Genomic DNA, 27,898 nt, shown 5'->3' on the forward strand with positions numbered 1-27,898 from the left:
TTTTTCTTCTATTAGTTTGAGTGTATCAGGTTTGATGTGGAGGTCCTTGATCCACTTGGACTTAAGCTTTGTACAGGGTGATAAGCATGGATCAATCTGCATTCTTCTACATGTTGCCCTCCAGTTGAACCAGCACCATTTGCTGAAAATGCTATCTTTTTTCCATTGGATGGTTTTGGCTCCTGTGTCAAAAATCGAGTGACCATAGGTATGTGGCTTCATTTCTGGGTCTTCAATTCTATTCCATTGGTCTATCTGTCTCTCTACCAATACCATGCAGTTTTTATCACTATTGCTCTGTAATACTGCTTGAGTTCAGGGATAGTGATCCCCCCTGAAGTCCTTTTATTGTTGAGGATTGTTTTAGCTATCCTGGGTTTTTTGTTATTCCAGATGAATTTGCAAATTGTTCTGTCTAATTCTTTGAAGAATTGGATTGGTATTTTGATGGGGATTGCATTGAATCTGTAGATCGCTTTCGGTAAAATGGCCATTTTTACTATATTAATCCTGCCAATCCATGAGCATGGGAGATCTTTCCATCTTCTGAGGTCTTCTTCAGTTTCTTTCTTCAGTGTCTTGAAGTTCTTATTGTACAGATCTTTTACTTGCTTGGTTAAAGTCATACCGAGGTACTTTATATTATTTGGGTCTATTATGAAGGGTGTCGTTTCCCTAATTTCTTTCTCGGCTTGTTTCTCTTTTGTGTAGAGGAAGGCTACTGATTTATTTGAGTTAATTTTATACCCAGCCACTTTGCTGAAGTTGTTTATCAGCTTTAGTAGTTCTCTGGTGGAACTTTTGGGATCACTTAAATATACTATCATATCATCTGCAAATAGTGATACTTTGACTTCTTCTTTTCCGATCTGTATCCCCTTGACCTCCATTTGTTGTCTGATTGCTCTGGCTAGAAGTTCAAGAACTATATTGAATAAGTAGGGAGAGAGTGAGCAGCCTTGTCTACTCCCTGATTTTAGTGGGATTGCTTCAAGTTTCTCTCCATTTAGTTTAATGTTAGCAACTGGTTTGCTGTATATGGCTTTTACTATGTTTAGATATGGGCCTTGAATTCCTATTCTTTCCAGGACTTTTATCATGAAGGGGTGTTGAATTTTGTCAAATGCTTTCTCAGCATCTAATGAAATGATCATGTGGTTCTGTTCTTTCAGTTTCTTTATATGATGGATCACGTTGATGGTTTTCCGTATATTAAACCATCCCTGCATGCCTGGGATGAAGCCTACTTGATCATGGTGGATGATTGTTTTGATGTGCTCTTGGATTCGGTTTGCCAGAATTTTATTGAGTATTTTTGCGTCGATATTCATAAGGGAAATTGGTCTGAAGTTCTCTTTCTTTGTTGTGTCTTTGTGTGGTTTAGGTATAAGAGTAATTGTGGCTTCATAGAAGGAATTCGGGACTGATCCATCTGTTTCAATTTTGTGGAATAGTTTGGATAATATTGGTATGAGGTCTTCTATGAAGGTCTGATAGAATTCTGCACTAAACCCGTCTGGACCTGGGCTCTTTTTGGTTCGGAGACCTTTAATGACTGCTTCTATTTCCTTAGGAGTTATGGGGTTGTTTAACTGGTTTATCTGTTCTTGATTTAACTTTGGTACCTGATATTTGTCTAGGAAATTGTCCATTTCCTGTAGATTTTCAAGTTTTGATGAATATAGGCTTTTATAGTAAGATCTGATGATTTTTTGAATTTCCTCTGAATCTGTAGTTATGTCTCCCTTTTCATTTCTAATTTTGTTAATTTGGACACACTCTCTGGGTCCTCTCATTAGACTGGCTAAGGGTTTATCTATCTTGTTGATTTTCTCAAAGAACCAACTTTTGGTTCTGTTGATTCTTTCTATGATTCTTTTTGTTTCTACTTGGTTGATTTCAGCTCTGAGTTTGATTATTTCCTGCCTTCTACTCCTCCTGGGTGTATTTGCTTCTTTTTGCTCTAGAGCTTTTAGGTGTGCTGTCAAGCTGCTGACATATGCTCTTTCCTGTTTCTTTCTGCAGGCACTCAGTGCTATGAGTTTTCCTCTTAGCACAGCTTTCATTGTGTCCCATAAGTTTGGGTATGTTGTACCTTCATTTTCATTAAATTCTAAAAAGTTTTTGATTTCTTTCTTTATTTCTTCCTTGACTAGGTTTTCATTGAGTAGAGCATTGTTCAATTTCCACGTATGTGTTGGCATTCTTCCCTTATTGTTATTGAAGACCAATTTTAGGCCGTGGTGGTCTGATAGCACGCATGGGATTATTTCTATCTTTCTGTACCTGTTGAGGCCCGTTTTTTGACCAACTATATGGTCAATTTTGGAGAAAGTACCATGTGGAGCTGAGAAGAAGGTATATCCTTTTGCTTTAGGATAGAATGTTCTATAAAAATCTGTTAAGTCCATTTGGCTCATGACTTCTCTTAGTCTGTCTACGTCTCTGTGTAATTTCTGTTTCCATGATCTGTCCATTGATGAGAGTGGGGTGTTGAAATCTCCCACTATTATTGTGTGAGGTGCAATGTGTGTTTTGAGCTTTAGTAAGGTTTCTTTTACGTATGTAGGTGCCCTTGTATTTGGGGCATAGATATTTAGGATTGAGAGTTCATCTTGGTGGATTTTTCCTTTGATGAATATGAAGTGTCCTTCCTTATATTTTTTTATGACTTTTAATTGAAAATTCATTTTATTTGATATTAGAATGGCTACTCCAGCTTGCTTCTTCTGACCATTTGCTTGGAAAGTTGTTTTCCAGCCTTTCACTCTGAGGTAGTGTCTGTCTTTTGCTCTGATGTGTGTTTCCTGTAGGCAGCAGAATGCAGGGTCCTCGTTGCGTATCCAGTTTGTTAATCTATGTCTTTTTATTGGGGAGTTGAGGCCATTGATGTTGAGAGATATTAAGGAATAGTGATTATTGCTTCCTGTTATATTCATATTTGGATGTGAGGTTATGTTTGTGTGCTTTTCTTCTCTTTGTTTTGTTGCCAAGACAATTAGTTTCTTGCTTCTTCTAGGGTATAGCTTGCCTCCTTATGTTGGGCTTTACCCTTTATTATCCTTTGTAGTGCTGGATTTCTAGAAAGATATTGTGTAAATTTGGTTTTGTCATGGAATATCTTGGTTTCTCCATCTATGTTAATTGAGAGTTTTGCAGGATACAGTAACCTGGGCTGGCACTTGTGTTCTCTTAGGGTCTGTATGACATCTGTCCAGGATCTTCTGGCCTTCATAGTTTCTGGCGAAAAGTCTGGTGTGATTCTGATAGGTCTGCCTTTATATGTTACTTGACCTTTTTCCCTTACTGCTTTTAATATTCTTTCTTTATTTTGTGCGTTTGGTGTTTTGACTATTATGTGACAGGAGGTGTTTCTTTTCTGGTCCAATCTATTTGGAGTTCTGTAGGCTTCTTGTATGCCTATGGGTATCTCTTTTTTTAGGTTAGGGAAGTTTTCTTCTATGATTTTGTTGAAGATATTTACTGGTCCTTTGAGCTGGGAGTCTTCACTCTCTTCTATACCTATTATCCTTAGGTTTGATCTTCTCATTGAGTCCTGGATTTCCTGTATGTTTTGGACCAGTAGCTTTTTCTGCTTTACATTATCTTTGACAGTTGAGTCAATGATTTCTAGGGAATCTTCTGCTCCCGTGATTCTCTCTTCCATCTCTTGTATTCTGTTGGTGAGGCTTCTATCTACAGCTCCTTGTCTCTTCTTTTGATTTTCTATTTCCAGGGTTGTTTCCATGTGTTCTTTCTTGATTGCTTCTATTTCCATTTTTAATTCCTTCAACTGTTTGATTGTGTTTTCCTGGAATTCTTTCAGGCATTTTTGTGATTCCTCTCTGTAGGCTTCTACTTGTTCTCTAAGGGAGTTCTTCACGTCTTTCTTGAAGTCCTCCAGCATCATGATCAAATATGATTTTGAAACTAGATCTTGCTTTTCTGGTGTGTTTGGATATTTCATGTTTATTTTGGTGGGAGAATTGGGCTCCGATGATGCCATGTAGTCTTGGTTTCTGTTGCTTGGGTTCCTGTGCTTGCCTCCTGCCATCAGATTATCTCTAGTGTTACTTTGTTCTGCTATTTCTGACAGTGGCTAGACTGTCCTATAAGCCTGTGTGTCAGGAGTGCTGTAGACCTGTTTTCCTGTTTTCTTTCAGCCAGTTATGGGGACAGAGTGTTCTGCTTTCGGGCTTGTAGTTTTTCCTCTCTACAGGTCTTCAGCTGTTCCTGTGGGCCTGTGTCTTGAGTTCACCAGGCAGGTCACTTGCAGGGGAAAAGTTGGTCCTACCTGAGGTTCCGAGGCTCAAGTGTGCTCGTGGGGTACTGCCTAAGTCCTCTCTGCGGCGGCAACAACCGAGAAGATCTGTGCCACTCTTTCCGGGAGCCTCCGTGCACCAGGGTTCCAGATGGCGTTTGGTGTTTTCCTCCGGCGTCTGGATGTGCGCATAGTGCAGTCTCTTCTGGTTTCCCAGGCGTGTCTGCCTCTCTGTAGTTTTAGCTCTCCCTCCCACGGGATTTGGGTGCAGAGAACTGTTTATCCGGTCTGTTTCCTTCAGGTTCCGGCGGTGTCTCAGGCGCAGGGGTCCTGCCGCTCCTGGGCCCTCCCCTACGGGAGCCCAGAGGCCTTATACAGTTTCCTCTTGGGCCAGGGATGTGGGCAGGGGTGGGCAGTGTTGGTGGTCTCCTTCGCTCTGCAGCCTCAGGAGTGCCCACCTGACCAGGCGGTGAGGTCTCTCTCCCACGGGGTTTGGGAGCAGAGAGCTCAGAAAAGACTTTTTTGTCCCATCTTCCTAAATATGGACCTTGCTGGCTCTGTGTCCACACCTACAGGTGACAAGAGAGAGGAACGGTAAACATATGTTTATCTGTGTGGCCCATGTCACTGATTGCCTATGAACATGAAGAAAAAACTGTGATTAAAGTTATAGAGTCAGGTGTCCCCATCTTTTGACACTGTAGTTTGATGTTGTCACCTACACTTTGGACCTCATTTGTCACTGTCCTGTGACACATGCGATATGAGGACCACAGTTAGACACACCGGGTAGAGGCAGGAACAGGAAGGGAGGGGATGCCTAGCCGCAGAATGTTGGGATGGACTAACATCACTGTTCTGCCATGCTTCTGCAAAGGACTCACTGTTCTGAGAATTCTAATCTGAACTTCATTTTCTAGGTGGTTGGGGGTGGGGCATGTACGTCGAGGCAGGAGCATGGAGCATGTTTTATTTAAAGCTCTGCTAACTTGATTTGTAGTTTTAAAGTAGTTAGAGATGTAGAGTGCTGGGTTTCATTTCCATTCTTGCTGTGCCCTGTTCTATTGAGATGAGCCTGAACCGGGTGCTAGGAGACATCCTCCAAAGAGATGGAAACTTAACTGGTGAATTCCTATAAGACTTTTCACAGTTATGGTCAGCAATATGTCTTATAAGTTTAGTCAAATGGTGTTCTTTTCCTTATTCTACCACAGTTAGAAAGAAAGAAAAGTCATATGTTCATCTTCATAAATCAAAAATGCATTTAATGAAATCCTCAAAACAGCTGCATTCACATCCACTTAATATTGAGGAATAACAATGTCATTATCATGAGACGCTGCATCTCTATGCACCTAAATCTTGACAGTGTGCTCAGGTGTTAAGTACTAGCATTTCCTCCCTTTTAAACTTGCCCAGAGTCAAGGACCCAGCCATCTAGAAATATGTAACCTGGCTCTTAGGAGTTCAGCTTATCTATCATTAATACTGTTTGATTTGTTCTTTGATATTTTCACACATTTGTACAATGTACTGTGATTACATCCATCAACCACTACACCTCTTGCCAACTGTCCCTAGTGACCCCTGTCACTTCCCAATTTCATGTGCTCCTTTTCTTTCTTTTTGTTTTAGTAATAACTCACTGAGTCTAATTAGGGCCACCCAAATGTGAATGTGTGTAGTGCCATCCACATGGACAACCTACTCATGGCCATGTCCCAAAGGAAGGGCAACCATCGCCAGCCAATAGCACTGCATTTGGGCTGGAATTTTGATTGACTTGACCATGTCCAAGTCTTGCCTAGGTAACCATGGACACTGTATTGGTGTGTGTAACAGCTGTGTCAAGTCCAGAAGTCTGTCTGTTTCACCAGCTTGTCTGGTTTTGCTGACTCTGACTTTCTCTCTCTCTCTCTCTCTCTCTCTCTCTCTCTCTCTCTCTCTCTCGGCTTGGTAAGCAGTTTTTGTGAGAAAATGTGTGCTTCCCTTTCTTAATCCCAGCACGTTTGGGAACATCCTTATCTCAGGATGACCTGTCTTCATCGTGGCTGCTCTATGTTCCTTTTTAAGACAAGAGTTTTATCGCATTGCCTCCTGCTGGTTAAAGTCCACTTTCATCCCTCGCCAACATCATCTCTCTTCAGAGTCCACTGCCGCAGCCTCTGTTTGCTCCATTGCTTCCTGTTTATTTGGCTCTCCATTGCCCAGAGCTGCCGCATAGACCAGGAAGTGGCTCATTATTCTCCCAAATGACTCTGTGTCTCCATGCAGCATTTTTAAAGGCAAAACCCACAAACATGCGTCAAAGTTAGATGAGGGTTAGAGCAACCTCGAAGCATTTATTCCCGGCAGAGCATAGTAGTTACTTTAGATATAACTTGCCAGTTATTTTGGTTAATACGTCTAGCCCAGAATCAAGGCCATGAAAATCTTAAATATGATGCCAAGGCAGATGTGACCACTGGGGGAAGGGAGGTAAAGGGCTGAGAACTGTCTAAGCAAATGCAAACTGGAGTTCAAACAGGATGACCATTTCAATTCATCTGTATCAGCTAGAGGCCAGTAACTTCCCTCTCACCCTCCAGCCTCCACAGTCAGGCACTTGGCATGGGAAGGGAGTGCCTGTGGAAATTCTGGTCTGGCTGAGTAGGAGGCATAAGCAGTTAATCTAATATAAACAAGTCATATGGTATTTTTAATTTGGGTAAGAATACACATCTATTTTAAAGTTGTTTGCCTGGTCAGTGTCAGGCATCTGTTAGTTTCTGTGTTTCTCTCTCTGTCCCTCTCCCTCCCATGCTCTCTTCCCCCTCTCCTCCCTCTCCCTCCCTCTCCCCTCCCTCTCCCCTCCCTGTTTCCTGCTCCCTTCTCCCTCTCCTCTCTTGTCTTCCTCCTCTCTTCTCCACTCTTTCCCCTCCTGCTTTTCCTCCTCCCCTCCTTGCCGTTTCTCCTGCAACTAGAGAATCCATGATAATATTTTGATATTCTGCCATCACAGTTCCAAGAGATGTGTTAAACACATAAGGGAGCTAACAATGCCCCCCCCCCACTATTGTGTATCAGAAGTTTGGGTGTTGCTTTCTTGCTGTCTCTCAGATCTCACAATAGAACCATGAAGGACCCTGCAGCTGCCTGTTCTAACAGCTCATTTTCTGGGAAATGCCAAGCTCTTCTTCCCAGAGTTCATTCCCAGGGAACATTTAGGGTTCATATAGTTTTCTGGACATGATGTTTATCTAACTACACCCAGATCTCCTGCACCTAGTAGAACTCAGAGCTTTCAATGCATGCCTTTGCTTTCGGCCCTTCCCACATTTTATAACTTCAAAAATTAGAGAATTCATTGAGAATATATCCAGTGACACCTCTGTTCATTTAAGCCTAAAACCTGACAGTATCAGAACTTGCCTAAAATGGAGTCTTCCATTAGTCATCAGAATGACCCCTGAGACCACAGTGTTCCTCAGATCTTCTCTGCAGCTTCCTTTGGGTCACCAATGCACCCCAACACCTGCCCCTCTTCATTCTCATCTCCCCTCTGAATCCACAGCTCACTTGAGGCTAGGGGTACCAAGGTGACTCCACCCAGGGCTTGGCACATTCAATGTGGAAGATTCATCTTTAGTTGCTTGACTTCTCAACAATTTTTATTTTCATTCTTTGACAAATTCATACATATATACTGAATTTTGGTCACTTACACACACACACACACACACACACACACACACACACCATTACTCTCCCCACTGATACTTTCCCACCACCCTTTCTCTTGTGCTGAGATCCTTCTGGTTCCCAAGAGGCATTGTCTCCCTAGAGGCTCCTGAGGTCCCACCCCTCACTGATACAATAAGAGTTCCTAGGTGTCTCCTTCTCCCCATTTAGCCACCCTAGGGCCCTCCTAACTCTTCTAACCCTCCCAGTCTTTGTTTAGTACCTAACTCCTGGATTGTCTTCAGTGTTCTTCAGCCTCTTGGGCTTTTTCCTTACCGTTTTCTCTTCTTTTCTTTCTTTTATTAGACAAGGTATTATGTATCGAGCTGGCTTCAAACTCACCACCTAGCTAGATAACCTTGTACTTCCGATTCCCACACCTCTACAAGGTAGTACAGAGCTGAGATTACAAATACAGACCACCACCCCTGGGATATACCATCCTGGGACCAAACCCAGGGCTTGATTGATGTTAGATAAGCACTCTCCCGACTGAACTACATCCCCAGTTTCTCTTTGAGTCTTACTTTTAAGTTTTACTCTTTCCTTCTGAAGTGCTCTTCAGTGAATTCAGGTAAAAGGAATCTTACCTTAAGGCAAATTACAAGCAGAAATAATTCTGTTACCAGAGATAGACATTATTGATGCTTTATGATCTGTAACACACTAATACTACATAATTATTCCTCCAAAACTCAATCATTACTAAATACTGTAGGGTTTATTTGCTGAGGCCGGCAACACCGTTGCAGCTCATATCCCAGCAGGCTCGTTTTTCTTGAAGAAAATTCACTTGAAATTACTAATAACTCCACTATTTAAGTTAAAAAAAGAAGAAGAAAAGGAAATGAGGGAAGGAAGAAAGAAGGAAAGAAAGGAAGAAAGAAAGAAAAAAAGAGAGAGAGAAAGAGAAAGAAAGAAAGAAAGAAAGAAAGGAAGGAAGGAAGGATGAAAGAAAGAAAGAAAGAAAGAAAGAAAGAACAAAAGAAAGAAAGAAAGAAAGAAAGAACAAAAGAAAGAAAGAAAGAAAGAAAGAAAGAAAGAAAGAAAGAAAGAAAGGTAATACTTTTCCTCAGGAAATTGTTTTGTGACCATGCAACACACACATACATGAGAGAGAGAGAGAGAGAGAGAGAACACAGACACACACACATATACACTCACACACTCACACACACATGCACATACACATGCACACATACATGTACGCACACATGCATACACACATGCACACACATACATGCACATAGGCACATATACACGCACATGTGTGTACTCATGGGGCTCTGGGTTTTTTGTCAGTTGCATGTTTAAAAAAGAAAGTGAAAGTGGTTTTTGTTTTGCATTGTTGATTAAGAGCTAAAGTTTTCTATGTTCTAATGGGAGAATCAGCACCTCCCACCTCTTCCCACACAACTTTCTGCTGCTTAGAGTGAAGTTTGATGGGGTTTTAATCTCAGTGGGAAAGTGCTTCCAAAAAATAAAACAAACACCTTTGACTCATAGTTTTGGAAATTGGAATTCCCAGGTTTGGAGTGCCTCCTTGATACCTTCTCTTGAGTGGCAGCAGGGTAGGTAGAGAAACAAGAAGGAAAACAGGCATGCATGATAGATAGGTAGTGGTCATTGAATTAAAATACCATGCACTGTCAGATGCTGGCTTATTCGTGGCTCCAGTATTAACCCTGTTAAGGTCAATGTCCCCACAACCTCACTCCCCAGCACTGACCCTCACTTCACTATCTCTTAGTACTGCCACACTGGAGATCAAACCTCTAGCCCAGACACTTTTACATAGTGAGCAACATCTAAAACAAAGCAACCCAGTACTAAAATATGTGAGGAATGTGACCTTTGCAACCCACAGCTAAGACCATAGACTTGGAAACTAGAAGCCCCAGGTTTGGAGAGCTTCACTGTATGTTTTGGAATGGAATTGACTGTTGTTTTAATTTATGAATGTTTTTATCTTGGTTTCCTTATTTATGTTCATGATAATGTTGTTAGCCATGCACTCCTCGAAATTAAAGGTGATTTTCACAATGAGGGTTACCTTTAAGATGTTTTTGATTTGTCAAGGAGCACAGCTGACCTGGACTTTTGCTGTCTGTATCAACACACTGCCAACCTTAGCATAGGACCATATTTCAAAAGTTTGCTTTATACATTGAGGCACTGGTAGATATTCCTCGACAAACTAGGACATTTTCTGGTGGTAGACACATGGTGTCAATGATAACAGCATTGTCAAATGTAGTGCCAGGGGAGTTTGCAAAAAAATGGACTTGTATAGGCTGAAGAGATGTCTCAGCAGTTACGAGCACTGACTGCGCTTCCAGAGGACCCATCTTCAATTCCCAGCAACCACATGGTGGCTCACAAGCAATTGTAACGCCAGCCCCAGAGCATCTGACTCCCTCTTCTAGTCTTCATAGAAGTTGCACACATGTGGTACACAGATAAACTTTCAGGCAAAACACTCATACATGTAACATAAAAATAAATATTTTAAGGAAATTTAAAGAAATCCCAGATTTCCTGGTGCCCCATAATTGGCGTACTCATCACTAGAGAGTGCTGGTGTGAATGCTTCCTTCCGCTCCATGTAGACTAGTGAGGCAGGTGTTCAGAAAGAGTGGGTGATGGGAAAGAGACTGCATCTGCTGTTTGAGCATCTGGGGATGTAGAGATGGTACCAGGGACCGCACACAGCTAAAGGATGTTCCACAGAATTAGCTACTGAATCACAATTTTCTGCACTGGTCATTTTGTTGTGCGTGGACAGAAACACTCAGACGTGAACCAAGGTGTGTGTGTGTGTGTGTGATGTGGGACCAAGCCAAATCAGAATCGATGCATATTGCTTTTTGGTTCAGTCTCCCACTGTACCAACAGATACATGTTAATCCAAGAAGCTCCCGCCAAATTAATTAATTAATTAATTAAAGCAATACTTTCATTGTTTTTTCTCCTCCTTCTATCTGTCCTTTTCACTTTGTCATTGTTGACACAAGGCAGATTTCTGTAGACACACACATCTACTTTCTAGTAGCCAGTACCATTGGAGCAAGGACTGAAAGACTATATTGTCCTAAAGTTTTTAAGAGTGTAAATTAACATATGCCTGCCGGGCTCTGTGCTTTGTGAGTTGGGACCCAAAGTCAGTTATTCACAGTAGCTTTGTGACCTTGAAGATGTCAACTAAATCCCTCAAGCCTACATTTTATCATCTGTAAAATGAAAATCCTGTTAGTATGGGTAATTAAATGGAGGTAGGGAGCTTAGCACAGTTCATGTCTTATGTAAGTAGCCAGTAAATAATTTCTGTCCTCACTGCTGGAATATTAAGTTTATATTTCACTATAGCTTCAAAGTAAAAGTGTTAGGATTATCACATCATAAGGGTTTTTTTCCCTTACATATGGTTAGCCAAAATGACAAGACGGAACCCTTTCCCTTGGTATGTTTAGTCTGGGGCTGTCGAGTCAGTAGCAGACAGGGTTTGTGGTGGTGTCTCCTTGTAAAGCTTTGCTTTCTAAGCTGAGTCAGTCCAACTCACTTCCTATGTAGCTGGGTGAATCCCACCCTTCCTTTCAGGAGTGAAAGATGTTTGCACAGAACTCTCAGCAGACTCTGGTGGGATACTGCTCAAGGGCAGTCCTAGTCTTCTTTCTGCACTTGGACCTGGAGATGCTGTGTATGCAATCACCTGTTGCCACATCCCTGGAATCCTGATTACTTCTCGGGCGAAAGGACAAACTCCTTTCTGCTTAGGCATCGCTCACCACCTGCAGCCAAGCACTACATCAGAGAACCTCACAAGCTGCTTTAAAGCCATAGTCATATGATGAAGTTGCTCACGCCCATATGTATACTGTTCAATCAGTCTCTCCATGGAAACCCACGGATAGAACCCTCCATTTTCGTTCCAGAGCATAGAACTTTTCTGACTCTTTTCAGCCCAAACATTTACATTTGAAAGCACTGCTTCTCCCTCTAAATTCTTACCCCTGTCCTTTTTCAAAATCATCAGACATGATGAGACTGACAAATTTCATAGAAGATGGATCAGAAAACAAACGTACAGAGTACTCCAGACAGCAAAGTACAGACCTGGAAAAGTCTGTGTTTGAAAGCAGGAGAGTTTCTGGGTGTCTCCTTCTTCTCACGGATGGTGTAACCTGGAAAGGACTAGATGTTCTAAGTATGACTTACATACTACAGGATGGGGCCAGAGCTTGTCCACTGCCCTCTTGAAGTTCAGTGAAGAGCCCATATGTAGAAGTGCTATGTAAGTTTGAAAACTTCGCGTGTGTGTCCTTACTGGTAACCCTGGAGATGCCCTCCAGGAACAATACATTCTGTAGACTGTGCTGTAATTAAGGGCCATGGGGAAATCAAGGTTCCCTGTAGCCAGAAGATCACATGACATGGCATGCCTTTGGGTTTTAGGATATAGTGAAAGAAACGGCTGATGGTATCAACTAAAACAGACTGACATTTTCCCTGCAAGACCAATGAATAATTCCCCCTTGTTCTGTTTTTAAGAGCGAGTTCCTTTTTAAAGTCATAATATTGACTAATATATTCTCCTCATTTACATAATATAATATATTCTTCAAACTTTTTATTATCCCTGAGTGGCCATAAAAATCTCAGCTGCTTAAAATGACTTTTTTGCAGATTTACAACATTCCATAAAAAATTTTAGGTGTAAAAAAATATTTTCCAGTGTGCCAAAACTATCCTAGCTACATAGATATTTTTTTCAAAAGGTGTTCTACAGCATAGCATAAAATCAAGGTGTTAATTTAAACATACATCCTCAGGAGGAAAATAATCCATTGGTGATGTTGCTAGGTTTATACCAACTAGGTTCATGCCTGATGTAAGGGTTAAATGACCTCAGAATTACATTCTTCCATGACTACAGAAAAAGCTGGATACACACAAATACGGTATCCTTTAAATATGTACATCTCTGATGTGTTTAAAGAGGAAGTTTAGGAGATGGCGAGATGGGACTAGCTTTGATTAACTTGGAAGTAACTTGGTAAGGTGACCTACAAGTTAGAGCCGAGTGCTCGAGCTCTCATCGGTAGCACGGGGCTCCGGCCTGGAGTGAGATGTACTCAACCTTCTGGCTTCTCTCTTCAAATCCTTTCCAGAAACATTTCTCTCCAAACTGGTCCCTCAACCAGATGTCGGCTCCATTAGAACTGAACCAAAACAGAGAAGTTGTCTTGGGACGCTATGTTCTTAAATTACATAAAACTTTAGGCTTTTCAGGTGTTCTTTGAGAAGAAAATTAAGTGAGTAAATGTCTATGGTCAAGTCAGTGTGTAGACTATTGCATGTCATCTCATCCTTTCTGACATTTTCAGTGTGTCTGAGTGACCTGCGCATTGGGCAGCCCTGCAGGGAAGCTTACCGTTATTTGTACGAGGAAACTTTTCGAATATGACAATTCGAGGGTGTTTGGAGGATGGAGTTCCAGAACTGGTTCTGTCCAAATGGCACCTAGGCCAACAGAAGGAAAGCAAGAATGGTAGATCACAGAGCCCTGTTTTGTTACTGTGTCTCGTCATGTGCGGTATCAAGGTATGCACACGAGGAATGTAGTAAATAGATCCTTAGAGATGTCTTTGCTTTTACAGAGGACGTTATCAGTCCTGTTTCAGCACATCCCTGCCAAAGCACAGCATCTCTATTCCCGCTCTCATTCTTAAGATAAGACACTGGGCTTGGCCGCACCAGTGCAGTGTCGAAGGGTCTGGAATGAGCAAAGCCTTAAGTGGAATGTGTTCCATTGCCCTGACCTCATGATCCTGTCTTTCACATGAGAACATGTTTCCTGAACACTCAGATCTGCTATATATCCTAACTAATTTGTGGTCAATGCTCTTGAAAAAGTTGAGACCAGCTGAATACAACTAAGCTCAGACAACCTTAGTCAACCTGCTATACCATGATCATAGGAATGCATGCGTGTGTGTGTGTGTGTGTGTGTGTGTGTGTGTGTGTGTGTGAATTCTTTCCAAGTTGAACGATATTGTAAATCAATTTGGGAGTATTGTCATAGACTTTCATGATAGCTGGGAGCTGGTATGATGTATTTTAGAGCATTCGCTACAAAATAATTAATGTCTATAAATGTCACAAAAAGTGGAAGAGATCATAGAAATGAAATCAAAGATATTGACTGTGGATCATTGACTTCCTTTACTTCTTAACTACTTGAAAACTATGCCTTGTCTAAAGTACCAAAAATTGGTGTTCCCTTGGCTCAGGGTAGTTATGCCAACATTCCCAAAGAAAATATACCCTCCCATAAAACTTAACTTTTCTACTTACACTTAAATACAGTGAACATATGAAGACCATTTAATTAGTAAAATTGGACAAAGCAAAATATCTTGTTTATATGTTAAAAACAAAGAGCCTCACAAACATTATCTTCATATAGGTACTATCCACAAAGGACAATGAATAGTCCAGAAAGAGCTGCCAGGGAGCAGCAGTTCTTTCAGGAGACCAACCCCTAGCTTCCCAGGCTACTTGGTACAACAACCCAAGGCCTGCGCCAGAGCCCAGCCAGCAAGCCCTGTGAGCACGCTAGAACTCTGACCATTCTCTTGCCGTGGCACACTCTCACCATTTCTTTCCTTATTCTTTTCCTTATACTTTCTTTCCTTCTGTGCTTCTGGAATTAACCAACGCTATTTCCTCTAAAAACAGGAAAGAATAATAATAACAGAGTGTAAAGAATAATAATAGGTGTAAAACTGTGCATACCTGGTTGTTTGTTCAATAGATGTTGACTTACGAGTTTTCCTACCTAGCCTACACTCTGCTATCTTAATGGTAATCTAGTGATGAGACAGTGGGATAATGAGAGAGAGCGAGAGAGGGGGAGGGGGAGGTGAACAGTGACAGATGACAAAGTAGAAAAGAAAGACAGATATGGTAGAATGGTCCTAAATGACAGAGTGATCTTTGATAACTGTCAGCTAGCTGAGGGACAGGATTACACACTACTTGAGACATAATTTAGCTGCAGACACGATTTGAATAGTGTTTCTTCTGCATCCTGTCTGAAGATTTAATGCCCTTCCTTAAACCCAATTTCCTCATCAGAAAATTGGGAGTAATAATATTTAATAAGAAACCATCTCTAAAGGATTGTTTTTAATAGGATACTGTTTATAAAGGACTATTCCAATGCCAAACACAGGACTCTCAATAAATGCTGGCTGTTAGAACTACTGTATGAGATCTGAGTGTGCCTACCATAGTATATTTCTTTGACAACACAAACAACTACTTAAAAATAAGCAAACTTGTTAACATTATCCCCATTTTAAAATTGTAGTTTCATAGTTAAAATTCAGGGGCATAAAATAAGATTTGTTGTATTATTTTATCTGACCCTTTCCATGTTTTATCTGCCTTACCTGTTCTCTAGCCAGAGTCTGGGGGTATCCCTTTAAAAAGTCCTGAAGGTTAATGCATATCATCTGCATGCTTCAGAGCATACACAAATTACTCACTGGTCAGACCAAGGTGAAACACAGTGGAATGAAGCCTCATTGGCCACACCTCAATTTTAAGAGTAACTAGGAAGAAAAAAAAATCAAGGCTGTGGCACAGCTATTTTAACAAACAGGAGTAGGGATGATTAATTACTTCTAACTGTCATTCAACAGCGTGTCACCCGGGGAGTAGCCTTATTTCCTATGTATTTAATAGAGGTCACACTATGACCTACTTGGATGAAAACCCTCTGGAAACCCTGAAGGTCCTTTTAGCTCCAGTGACATGTGAGCATAATTCTCCTCATCTTTTAGCCCTACACACCAAAGTGTCTCTCCTGGGGAGACACCTGAGTGGATCTGTGTGGCACCATGCTGGAAGTTACAAGTGGTGAACTCCTCGTTCATTCCTCCTCCCAATGAAAATGTGGAACCATCTGGTGTTATTCTACAGAAGAGAGACACTTTTCTTTCCCTTGAGGGAGCAGAGCAGACACCCACTGGAGTAGAAAAGCATTAATTCCTGAGATAAGGCACTTGAAGCTTTGGCCATTTGTCTGAAAGAGAATTTCAAAGATTCTGTGAAGGAATTTGGAGAATGGAGGCTAAATTGTTTTGTCTAATTCTTTCTCATCAACATCCATTAACCCACAAGAAGAGATGGAAGAGAACAAAACAGAAATGTAACTGCGAAGAGCTACAGGCACCAAGAGTAATTTTATTTTAAAGCCCGATGGGAAAACAGCTGAAGGAAATTTGGCTGCGTGCGTCCGTCCGTCCGTGCGTGCGTGCGTGCGTGCGTGCGTGCGTGCGTGCGTGCGTGCGAGCTTGCGCAGCCTGGTAGCAGAGTATACATAGGCATGCATGTAGCCCTGGATTTAATTCCCAACAGCACTCACAAACACATCAACCGTACCTAAACCCTTTGCCTGCCTAATTCAGGGACACCAGAGCATTTTTTGCCTATTGCAACTAGAACACCGACAAACTCTCCCTCTTCTTAGAAAGTCATTTCTGGGGTGCTCAATGTTATTTTATTCTGTAATGCAACTCTATCTCTGTGCACAAATGTTAATCTCATTAATTATGTCCAAGGTAGAAGTGGCTGGGCTGGGCTGTGTTCCCCACATTGAGCCACCACCACGATGATAGACAAAGAAGAGACGAAAGAGAGAGCCCTGGGGCCTGAAACTTGTTTCACTTTTGCTGGCTTCTCTGTTTGCCCCCCTTCCTATTCCCCTGGGAAAGGCGACCATACTAAAGAACAGGTCTCAGGTGAAATGGCACACAGGCGAGCTGCTGAACAGCTCAATGTACCAGTGAGACATCGACCAAGAAAATTTTCCTCTTGCCTTTGAAGGAATTCCATGCGATGAGGAAATGGAAGCATAAAGTTCAAGTGGAATCCAGAAGGTTTCTGTCCAGGAGAAAATCGCCAGCCGCTGGAGAGAGAAGGTCTACAGAATTTCCAACACAGTGCTAGACACTGAGGTAAAAAGGCCAGTGAGTGGGTTAAGACACCAAGGCCCATAGAAGCATAAATTTTCACATAAACATAAATCCCAGCTTTCTGGTACTAAGTGGAGCAGAGTAGCAGATGATTTGATACAGCTTTAATACCTGGGAAATGGGGCAATAATATCTGCTTTATATACTTCATGGAGACACTGAGACTTTAAATGCAATTAGAATGTAAATGTGTCTCAGAATTTGTAAGACTTCGTTACTAATGGGATCTTTAATATCTTGCATCTTTAAGGAACTGCCCTATAAATTTCTAATTTTATTTGATATAATATAGATTCTTATGGCTTCTTGCTTCTTAGTGTAGAATTTATTCTGCAATTTAGTCTTTAAGGTTTGAAAATTTTCATTATTTCCTACAATTCTATAATCTCAACCACTCATTCAAAATAATCAAAAGAATATAGCTTATTAAAAGATCTCTCAGTATTTGAGGGAGTTTCCCTATGTGTGTTCAAATGTGTTCAGGCATGTGAGTTCATATACTGTACGTGCCTGTGGTGGCCAGAGGTCAAGCCCAGGTTTTATTTCTCAGAAATTGCAGACCTTTTCTTGAAACAGAGTCTTCTTACCACATAGGCTAGAATGGCTAGGCTAGGGTGACTGACCTGTGACCCCCAGGGACTCTGTCTCCGCCTCCCCAGCACCAGAATGACAAGCGTACACACCATGTCTGACTTTTATGTGGATTCTGGGGCTCAAACGCAGCCCCTCCTGTTTGGAAAGCAAGCCCCTTACTGACTGAGCAGTTCTCCAGACCCGTTCTTTAATGCTTTGATTCTTGAGGACACATCTTGGTCCCCACTTCTGCATCTTTGTTGGGTTTCTTCTACTTGTCTTCATCCTCAGCCCTTTGTCCCCTAGGATAAAAGTGCCCTTAACCCTGGACTTCTGTGAAATTACAACATCAGGGCCCTGCTGAAAGCTATGTCATATGGGCAGAACATTTCCCCAAGTGTACTGTGTGCTGCCTGCTTGTAATCCAGTACTTAGCAGGCTAAGAAGAATGGTCATCATATGTTCAAAGACAGCCTGGAGCTTCATACAAAGACCTTATCTCAAAAGGAAACATAAAAGCAGAACTTGCCAAAATCCCAAGCTTATGGGAATTAATAAAAATTAGTATGAACATAAAAGACAAGATGTAAATGAACTAAGCGGATAATTCATACAAAGGCCCAATCTTGAAAAAAAAAAAAGAAAGGAAAGAAGAGAAGGAGGGAGGAAGGTAGGGAGGGAGGGAGGGAGGAGGAAGGAAGCAGATGGCAGAGTTTTGAAAAATAATAGGCCCACTCTTTCTTAACTAGCTCTCATAAGAGACATGAAAATGAAAACTATATTTTTTCTGAGAAATCACAGATGCATACAACAAACTTATGCATAAGAGGAACAGAAAGAAATGAATTAACCACTGGAAGACATTAGCAAAAGAACAAGCATCAAAAAGAAAACCAAGAGGGAGAAATAAAGCCAAAAAGAACGAGTTGGGAAAAGGAAAATTAACAGATTTATCTGGGTTTGCTGTTCTTTAAAAAAAAAAAAAAGCAAAACACTCCAAGTTCCAGCATTTCTGACTGAGGTCACATTGGAGCACAGGCTTGAAGATGTTCTCCACTGTACTGGCGGATTTTATGATACTCTGGATGAAACTAATGATTTTGTAGGAAAACAAAAATTAACAAAATGGGTACAAAACATGAAAAAAACACCCTGGCAGAATAATAATCAAGTGGTACAGAGAAGGTGAAAGTAACTGAACTCGGAGTTTTTATCTATTTATTTCACAGTGTTCCCAAGTAGTGAAAAAGTTCGGGAATTTCCAATCTGCCTCCTGAAGCACAAGCCAGAGACGAAAATGTTGATAGCTACAACTCACATTACATCTCTGCAGCTCTGTGAATGAGGATGCCCCTGTGGATGGAACTGTTTGGGAAGGGTTGGGAGGTGTGGCCTTGGAGGAGGCGTGTCACTACCACCAGGATTTGAGGTTTCAAAGACTCAGCATATGCCTGGTCTGCTCTTTGCTTCATACTTGTGGTGTGGGGTGTGAGCCCTCCGCTGTTTCTGAGGCTAGCTACCCCTGCCTTTGCTCAGTGATGTGTCCTCGGCAGGGACAGCAAGCGGCAGACATGTTAGCTGGAGCTGGGAGCCAAGAGCAGCGGAATCATATCTCCCACCACAAACGGGAAGCAGAGAGAGCTTACTGGGAATAGTTTTTGAAACCTCGAATCCAGTGTCAGTTCCTCCAGTAAGGCCATACCTCCCTCTCCAAACAGAGCCAACAACTGGCACCAAGTGTTCACTTTCCTGAGATTTATGGTGGACATAAATAGTCACATCAGTTTCTTATTTTAGTACAATTCTGATAGGTGTGCAAGGAAAGCTTACTCTCATCCTAATTTGCATTTCTCTGGTTCCAGGAATGTTTTTATGTGTTCCTGTGGGGTGTGTGTGTGTGTATACCTAAAAGTAACTGTGTCCTGTCCATACCTTCAACCTTGACGTGTGTGTGTGTGTGTGTGTGTGTGTGTGTGTGTTTCTGTGTGTGCATGTGAGTGTATGTGCGTGCATGGCTCTGGTTTTCCTGGACTTCTCTTTGTAAGCCATTCTGGCCTTAAAGTCAGAGTTCCATCTGCCTCCACTTCTTCCTCAGTGCTGAAATTAAAGATGTACACCACCATGCCAACTGTGGTGCTATGAGTATGCTTGGCCCAGGGAGTGGCACTATTAGGAGATGTGTCCTTGTTGGAGTAGATGTGGCCTTGTTGCAGGAAGTGTATCACTGTGGAAAATTTGAAATCCTCTTCCTAGCTGCCAGAGAGTCAGTCTTCTCCTGTTCACTTTTGAAACAAGATGAAGAAGTCTCAGCTCCACCAGTCCCATACCTGTCTGGATGTTGCCAAGCTCCCACATTGATTATAGTGGACTGAACCTCTGAACCTGTAAGCCAGCCCCAATTCAATGTTGTCCTTCATAATGCCTTGGTCATGGTGTCCCTTCACAGCATGGAAACCGTAAGATACCCACCTAATTTAGACCCTTTGTATTTTGAGTTTGAATCCATTATGGTCCATTCTCAGAATGTCTCCTAATTTTTTCCTTTGTTAAAGATTGTTTTATGACTCAGGCAATTGTAACATAGGCAACTTTCCTGTGGGAACTTCTAAAACGTGTGTGCTAGCAGCCGGGCGTGGCCGGGCCAGGCCGGCCGGGCTGGGCTGGGCTGGGCTGTGTTGGGCAGTGCTGGGCTGTGGTGCAGTGTGCTGTATTGGGCTGTGCCGCGTGGGTGTCCACATGACAATTGTAATCTCTTATGTTGGTTACGTTTCTCACACTCATAACTCTGCTCCGTTAATGTTCTCCTGCCTTAGTGATCCAGCTTTGCTCTCTCTCATTAAGAAGGAAATAGTGAGATCTTTAACTATTCCTATGAGTCTTTTAACGAACATATTCTACTTTTATAATTAAAAAAGTAAAGCAAAGGATATAAAAAACCTATAAGGATTTTAATAAAATATTCTTTATTGTAATACAAAAACATAAGCATAAAAACTGTCAAAAATTAATATCAATAGTCAACAATGGTAGTATCTTTTAATTGTTTTTCTAATTTCTAAAAGCAGTATGTAAACTTTAAAGATGATTGTGGCTAGGATTTGTAAAAGTTCTCCCAAATCAATGCATCTGCTGGGATGAAAGTGTTCAGACACAGGATCCTGAGGGACATTTCACACTCAAACCAGAACACCGTGTTTCCCAGAATTAACTGTCCTTTCCCACAGCCTCAGAGATTTCTGAAAATCACATCTCAGGAGTGAAATATGTGACCAGTCATTGCTCAGTTGTTTAAGAAGGCTAACATTTTAGCCATGTAAATCCTGCTAATGATGGGCACTCTTAATGTGGTCAGCAAACAATTTTGAGAATGAAACAATATATCTGCTATTATTGGGCTTTTTAAAAAATTGAATTACAAACTTTGAAATTTATCTATGATATTTAAATATAGGTGGAATATATATTTATTAGAGGAAGTATATGAACAACCTTAGACAAAGTATCTTCTAATTTAGCATAATCATCTTACCGTTTGTAGAAAAAAACCAAATATATTTGTAAAGTATATATCCTATTATTGAAATTTGAGTTTGAGTCTAATTTTCTACTGAAATCTCATTTTAACATCTACCATCTCATTAAAGCAATTATATCCATAAAAATCTTGACTGCATTTTTTTCTTAAATATTGTGATTACTTGTGTTTCTCAATGAGAAATGAATTGGGCTACTTCTGATCTAAAAATTAACACTTACTATTTTTTCCTAATTCAAAACATTTTTGCTGAAGTTAGAATTTAGTAATCATCCTACGACTCCATGTCTTATTCCTCTAAATATTTAAAGAAATTTTTTCTGCAAACCAAGCAGAGCCCCAGTGGCTCTCCTCTGGACCCCACGAGGAGGTCTTCTGGCTTCTGGAGACTTAACTTCCCAGTCCATAGCACTGCCTGCATGGAAACACAACATTGCATTAAATACCTGGGTGTTTTTGAGATCCCAGTGGTGACCTTCTGTTCATACTAGCCTGTGAGAGCACTTGCAGCTTTAACACAAAACACTTCACCTCATTCCAAAGCTGATTCCAACAATGTACTGCTTTGAAAATAGCAGCTAAGCAATCTTTAATAAAATCAATAAAGTTCTCAGTCCTACAAAGCTTGATTGATAAAGCAAGATTATCACAAATACACATAAAGCCTATCCAGAAGCTGTGTGCTTTCCCGTTTGAATCTGAGCTGTCAAGTCGTCCTGCCTTTCACGTCTGTCTCAGAGCTTGGTTTCAGGAGGTGTTCTCGTTTGTGGGCTAAGAATGATCATTTTTATTGCTTTTCTGTCCTTGAGTGTCGTGAAAGTGGAGACTATTGCAGACACTGGGAGGTGGGGTATTTACTCTTCACTCTCTCAGTATTCTTAGACAGTCTAAGACAAGGGAGTCTGAAGGTCAGCTTCCTCTTGTCATGAGGGAGCTAAATGACCTGATGAACCATTCAGACTCTTCTGTGTGGGAGCCACACATGTGTTCCTCAGGATGTAGAAAGCTGGTCCACACCCAGGGAGAGTGAAGAACGCACACAATGTGTGGCTTGTTTCTTTTAATTTAAGATTTTAAAACGAGTAAAATTGCATGATTCTATTTAAGAGATAAAATCATCTCTTAAATATATACATATTTAAATGTATACATATATTATCATTAATATATACATAGATGTAGCTGTTGCTAGAAAAGAAATGATTTCTATATTTAAATGTCTATTTAGAATAAAAAGACTAAGAGGGAAAGGAAATAGACAAAGATTAGAAAAACAAATTCACAGAGTTACAATTACAAAAACCTCGTGAAAAAGACCTAATTTATTCGCATCTGAATGTGAATGCACAGCGTTTGCCTGGCATTTAGTAAAAGGCCCTCAGTAAATATTTACCTACTGAGTAAATATGCACGTTCATCGAATTGGCGAAGTCTTGTTAAAACAGTACAAATCTGTAAAACAAGGTAAAGTATAAATTAACTAGCAATTCGAATGAGGACTATGCAACATTTGTATTTTACATCCATTTTCAAATAAGTTATTTTGGTTTTGTTTGCTTTAGCTTCTTAAAATAATTTCACACGTGAATGAAAATTATCAGTCTACAGCTTTTCTAACTCCTTCACTCCTCGTTCCAGTTCTTCCCATGTTCTGCTGCTCCCTCTCAAATATATGCATGTATACATCTATTCACACATGTCATGTATTTGTATATGCATGTATATATATATGAAGGCTTCATATAGTGTTGCTCATACATATGTATTTCAAAACTGACCACATGGGAATGGATAGCCTATCATGGGGCTCCTCCCTGTAGAAGAACCGAATCTCTTTTAAAATTTATTATTATTATTATCATCATCATTATTATTATTTTACTTATTCACTTTGCATCCTGCTCACTGCCCCCTCCCAGTTACCCCCTACCACAATCCTTCCACCCACTACCCGCCCCTTCTCCTCTGAGCTGGTGGGCTCCTCTCTGGGTATCCCTCAACCCTGGCACTTCAAGTCTGCTAGGCTAGGCTCTTCCTCTCCCACTGAGGCCAGACAAAGCAGCTCAGCTAGAACATGCCCCACATAAAGACAACAGCTTTTGGGATAGCCCTCACTCCAGGTGTTCAGAACCCACATAAAGACCAAACTGCACATCTGATACGTGAGTGCAGGGGGGCCTAGGTCCAGTCTGTGTATGTTCTTTGGTTGGTCGTTCAGACTCTGAGAGCCCCAAGGGTCCAGGTTAGTTGATTCCATTGGACTTCCTGTGGAGTTCCTATCCCCTTAGGGGCTACAATCCTTCCTCCTATTCTTCTGTGTAAGAGTCACCAAGTTTGACCCAGTGTTTGGCTGTGGGTGTATGCCCTTGTCTGAGCCAGTTGGTGGGTGAAACCTCTAGGACAGCCATGCTAGACTCCTGTCTGCAAGCATAATAGAGTATCACTAATAGTGTCAGAGATTGGTACTTGCCCATGGGGTGGATTTCAAGTTGTGCAGGTTATGGGTTGTCCATTCCCTCAGTCTCTGCTCCATCCACTGTCCCCACATTCTTGTAAAGAGGATAAATTTTAGGTCTAAAGTTTTGTGGGTGGATTGTTGCCCCTATCACTTTACCAGGATTCCTGCCTGGCCACAGGACGTAGCCTTCCTACGTTCTATATCCCCAACGCTATGAGTCACCCCCATTCATTCTTGGGCACCTCTCCAATCCCAGGTCTCTGTCACTTCCTGGAGATGCCCCCTACCACCCCTCCCCTGTCAGTTGCAGATTTTCATTCATTCTTATGGTCATCTGGCCATCCCCCCTGCCCCTCCCCACACCCAAACAGGACAAGACCCCCCCACTCTCCTCCCATTCCCCTTTCCCACCCAGTTCCCTCCCTCTATCTGCCTTTCATGGTCATCCCAAGTGAGACTCAGACAGCCTTGTCTGTGCACTCTCTTCTATTAGTCTTCTTAGAACTGTGGAGTATGGCATGAGCATCCTATATTTTATGGCTAATATACTCTTATAAGTGAATACATACCATGGATGTCATTTTGGGATTGGGTTGCCTCATTAGGGATAATAGTCTCATAATCCATCCATTTACCTGTAACATTCATGATGTCTTTGTTTGTTATAGTGTAATAGTATTCCATTGTGTAGATGTACCACATTTTCTTTATCCATTCTGCAGTTGAGGGGCATCTAGGTAGTTTCCAGTTTCTGGCTATTATGAATAAAGCTGTTATGAACGTAGTTGAGCAAGTGTCCCTGTGGGATGGTGGGACATCTTTTGAGTATATGCCCAGGAGTGGTACATCTGGATCTTGAGATAGAGAACTGTTCCAAGCTTTCTAAGAAATCACCAACTTGATTTCCAAAGTAACTGTACATATTTGCACTCCCACCAGCAATGGAGGAGTGTTCCTCTTTCTTCACATCCTCGCCAGCATCTGTTGTCACCTGAGTTTTTGATCTTAGTCATTCTGACTGGTGTAAGAGAAAATCTCAGAGTTCTTTTGATTTACATTCCCCTGATGACTAAGGACTTAGAACATTGCTTTAAGTGCTTGTCTACCATTCAAGATTCCTTTGTTGAGAGTTCTGTTTAGCCTGTGCCCCAGTTTTTAATTGGGTTATTTGTGTGGTTGGCTTATAACCTCTTGAGATCTTTCTAAATTTTGGACATTAACCCTCTGTCAGATGTAGGGTTGGTGAAGATATTTTCCCAACTTGTAGGCTGCTGTTTTATCTTGATAGTCTCCTTTGTCTTGCAGAAGCTTTGCAGCCTCATGAGGTCCAATTTATTGATTGTTGATCTTAAAGCAAAGATCCATTGGTGTTCTGTTTAGAAAATTGTTTCCCATACCAATGTGTTCAAGGGTATTTCCCTACTTCTCTTCTATGATATTTAGTGTATCAGGTTTTATGTTGAGGTCCTTGATCCACTTGGACTTGAATTTTGTGCAGGGTTATAAATATTGATCTATTTTCATTCTTCTACATGTAGGCATCCAGTAGACCAACACCATTTGTTGAAGAGGCTTTCTTTTTTCCACTGTATAGTTTTGGCTTCTTTATAAAAATTAAGTGTCCACAGGTACTTCTAGGTCTTCACTTCGATTCCATTGATCACTGTGTCTAATTCTGTACCAATATCATGCAGTTTTTTCCACTATTGCTCTCTAGTACAGTTTGAGGTCAAGGATTGTGATTCCTCCTGAAGTTCTTTTATTGTTCAGGATTGTTTTGGCTCTCCTGGGTTCATCATTTTTTCCATACGAAGTTGAAATCTCCTATTGGCAGCCATTAATCGCTTCTAGTTCATCATCTAGTGTGAGCTTTGTCCTCTTTCCCCATCTGTGCTTTTGTTGTCCTGGTCTTGTATGGGTCAATGTATTGCTGATGTATATCAGGGTAGCTTCCTATCACATAGAAGACCCTGTCTCAGTCCCTGGCCCTCTGGCTTTTAAAAGGCTTCTGCTCCATCTTCTATCATGGTTCCTGAACCTTAGATGAACAGGTTTTGCAGTGGACGTATCAACTAGGTTTACAAGTTGTTAGCTGGACTCTGCCATTTGACCAGTTGTATATTTCTTTAAGAAGTCTTTACTGTAAAAGGAAGCTTCTTTGATGAGGGTGGGAGGTTTGCATGTCTGTATTTAAAATGTTTACTAGTTCAGGAAAGTGGCCATAGTAGGTTCTCCACTAGTTGGCTAATTCTAGAGTACCAAGCATAAATTTCCTCTTTTTGAGTGAGCCTTGCACCTAGTGATGTGGCTTTTATGGGTTTGTCTTTCTGAGCTGGTCATTATATGGTTCATGAGCTTCACAGATGTGGATTATATATTGCTTTACGGCAGTTTCTGTAGCCTCTCCCAATGCCATGAAAGGAGGCCCTCAAAGAGGAGCCTCCCAGGTCAGCCGCAGCTTTATTTTTTCAAGTGCTGTATCATGTATGGTGTCTTCCAAAATGCTCTCTTCCTTTCAAGGTCACGAGGGCAACCCGGGGCAACAGCACTGGTCCACATTGTTCTAGAAGTCTCTTCAACTCCCATGACCAATGACAGGAAGGGAGATTGCCAGGGCCTAGGCTTTGGGTGGGGATTTCTGTTTGTCTCTGGCTCTTATGGAAAGACTTTATCACCCACATGGCATAATTTAATCAGTTTACAGATGCATAGACTTACATATATATTTTACATTTGTACTTTAAGTCAACATAAAATAATATATTTCCTTATGGCTTTCTCAAATCTCCTTAATGTTATTCTCCCCACCCCTACTCCCTTGGTATTGCCCTACCCACTCCTTCCCTAGTAAGAGTCCCTCTGTCGTTGCTCCAATATCCCCCTTAGAGCTCTTACTCCTGTGGCCAAGGTCCTTTATATTTTCCAGGTTGCTGATCTTACTCCCAATCTAAACATTTAACACTAGGATTTACTGATAAGAAACAACATATAGTGTTTTTATTTTAGATAAAGCTAAAAATGGTAAAGAACACAGACTACCTACTCTGAACAAAGTTGCATTTTTTTTTAAAAATAAATTCACAATAGTGTTAGTCTAAATAACAAGCAGTACCCAAGACGGTATAAGATTATATGAATTGCTATCTCCAGTGTGAACATTTCCCCTACCAGAGATGCAAATAAAGACATAAAAGATGCATGAAGCCACCACTGTGAATGAAGCCATTGGGGGATGGGGATGGCTCCCCTCCCCAGCTACCTCCATGGCAAGGATATTAGAAACTCAGAGGAAAGACAGTGCTGACCCACTCTGTCATGCTACTGACACTTGTTCATGTTTGTAGTGCTCTCAAAATATTAATTAATTTCTTCTTCTACAGTTTATCTACGTTGCCCAGAAACCACTAGCTTCCTGGAATTTTTATTAAGAATTCCATATTCTTGCCATGTTTCTCAGATACTGTGGCTTCTGCCAATAAATCCTAATAAATTTTTCACTTCTTTTCTTTCAGTAACATCCTAGAGGATCTGATTCAGACTCAAATTAATCACCGATCAGGTTAATGGCTCCTAGGAGTTTACTTCCGATAGCCCTTATTATATTAAATCAAACTTGATAGTGAGCTAGATCATTGCTCCATTGGGTTTTCATAAAAGCACTGGTATTTAATATGATTTATGACAAGTTTTCTCCTAATATCTTTGCTTATTGTGTGCTTTCATTTTAAAACGGACATTTTGTGCCAATGCCGCTGTTCAATATCACACGTTTAAGATATTTTATAGGAAACATTTACGGTAAAAATGTCACATTTTTATTATAGTCCCACAGTAATGAACAGGAGCCATTTAACTTACAACCAAAATATTAATATTTTTCATAGTTCTGAAAAATTATACATGCATCTGAACATCTTGCTTATTAAAAAGATAGTTTGTGTGGCAGCAGGACCAGGAGGCTTAAAGTGTTTTTCTTTTTAAGCTTTGCAGCAAAGGGGCAGCTCTGGGGAAACCCTTTGAAGCACACGCTGAAGATATAGCAAGCGTGGCTAGTTTCATTGAGACGAAGCTCGTCACATGCTACCTACGTATGCGGAAACCTGACCTCGCCCTGAACCACGCACACAGGTAAGACGAAATACCAAAGCCTAAGAACTGTGCATACACATCTGGGTTTCCCTGGTAGCCTTCCATTGTATTTCAGTTTAAGGGCGAAACCTAAAGATTCTATATTGCCTGATGTGCGAATCTGAGCAAGTCAGGAAGCCCACAGAGTGGAATCTCAACCCGTAGAGGAAGAAAAAACCCAG

The 27,898-nt window shown here is 41.1% G+C and overlaps 1 protein-coding gene across 6 annotated transcripts in view; it reads left to right on the forward strand.

The window, feature by feature from the left end:
• The window catches only part of Spata16 (spermatogenesis associated 16), a 378,162-nt gene that overhangs the window by 77,215 nt on the left and 273,049 nt on the right, over window positions 1-27,898 (forward strand). For all 6 annotated transcript variants that reach the window (NM_001432380.1, NM_001432377.1, NM_001432378.1 and 3 more), the window contains 1 exon segment: window positions 27,571-27,716. In NM_001432380.1, the coding sequence (NP_001419309.1) occupies window positions 27,571-27,716 (146 nt within the window).

The sequence above is a fragment of the Rattus norvegicus genome, chromosome 2, assembly GCF_021556685.1.
Source record: "Rattus norvegicus strain SHRSP/BbbUtx chromosome 2, alternate assembly SHRSP_T2T, whole genome shotgun sequence".
NCBI classification, from domain to species: Eukaryota; Metazoa; Chordata; class Mammalia; order Rodentia; family Muridae; genus Rattus; species Rattus norvegicus.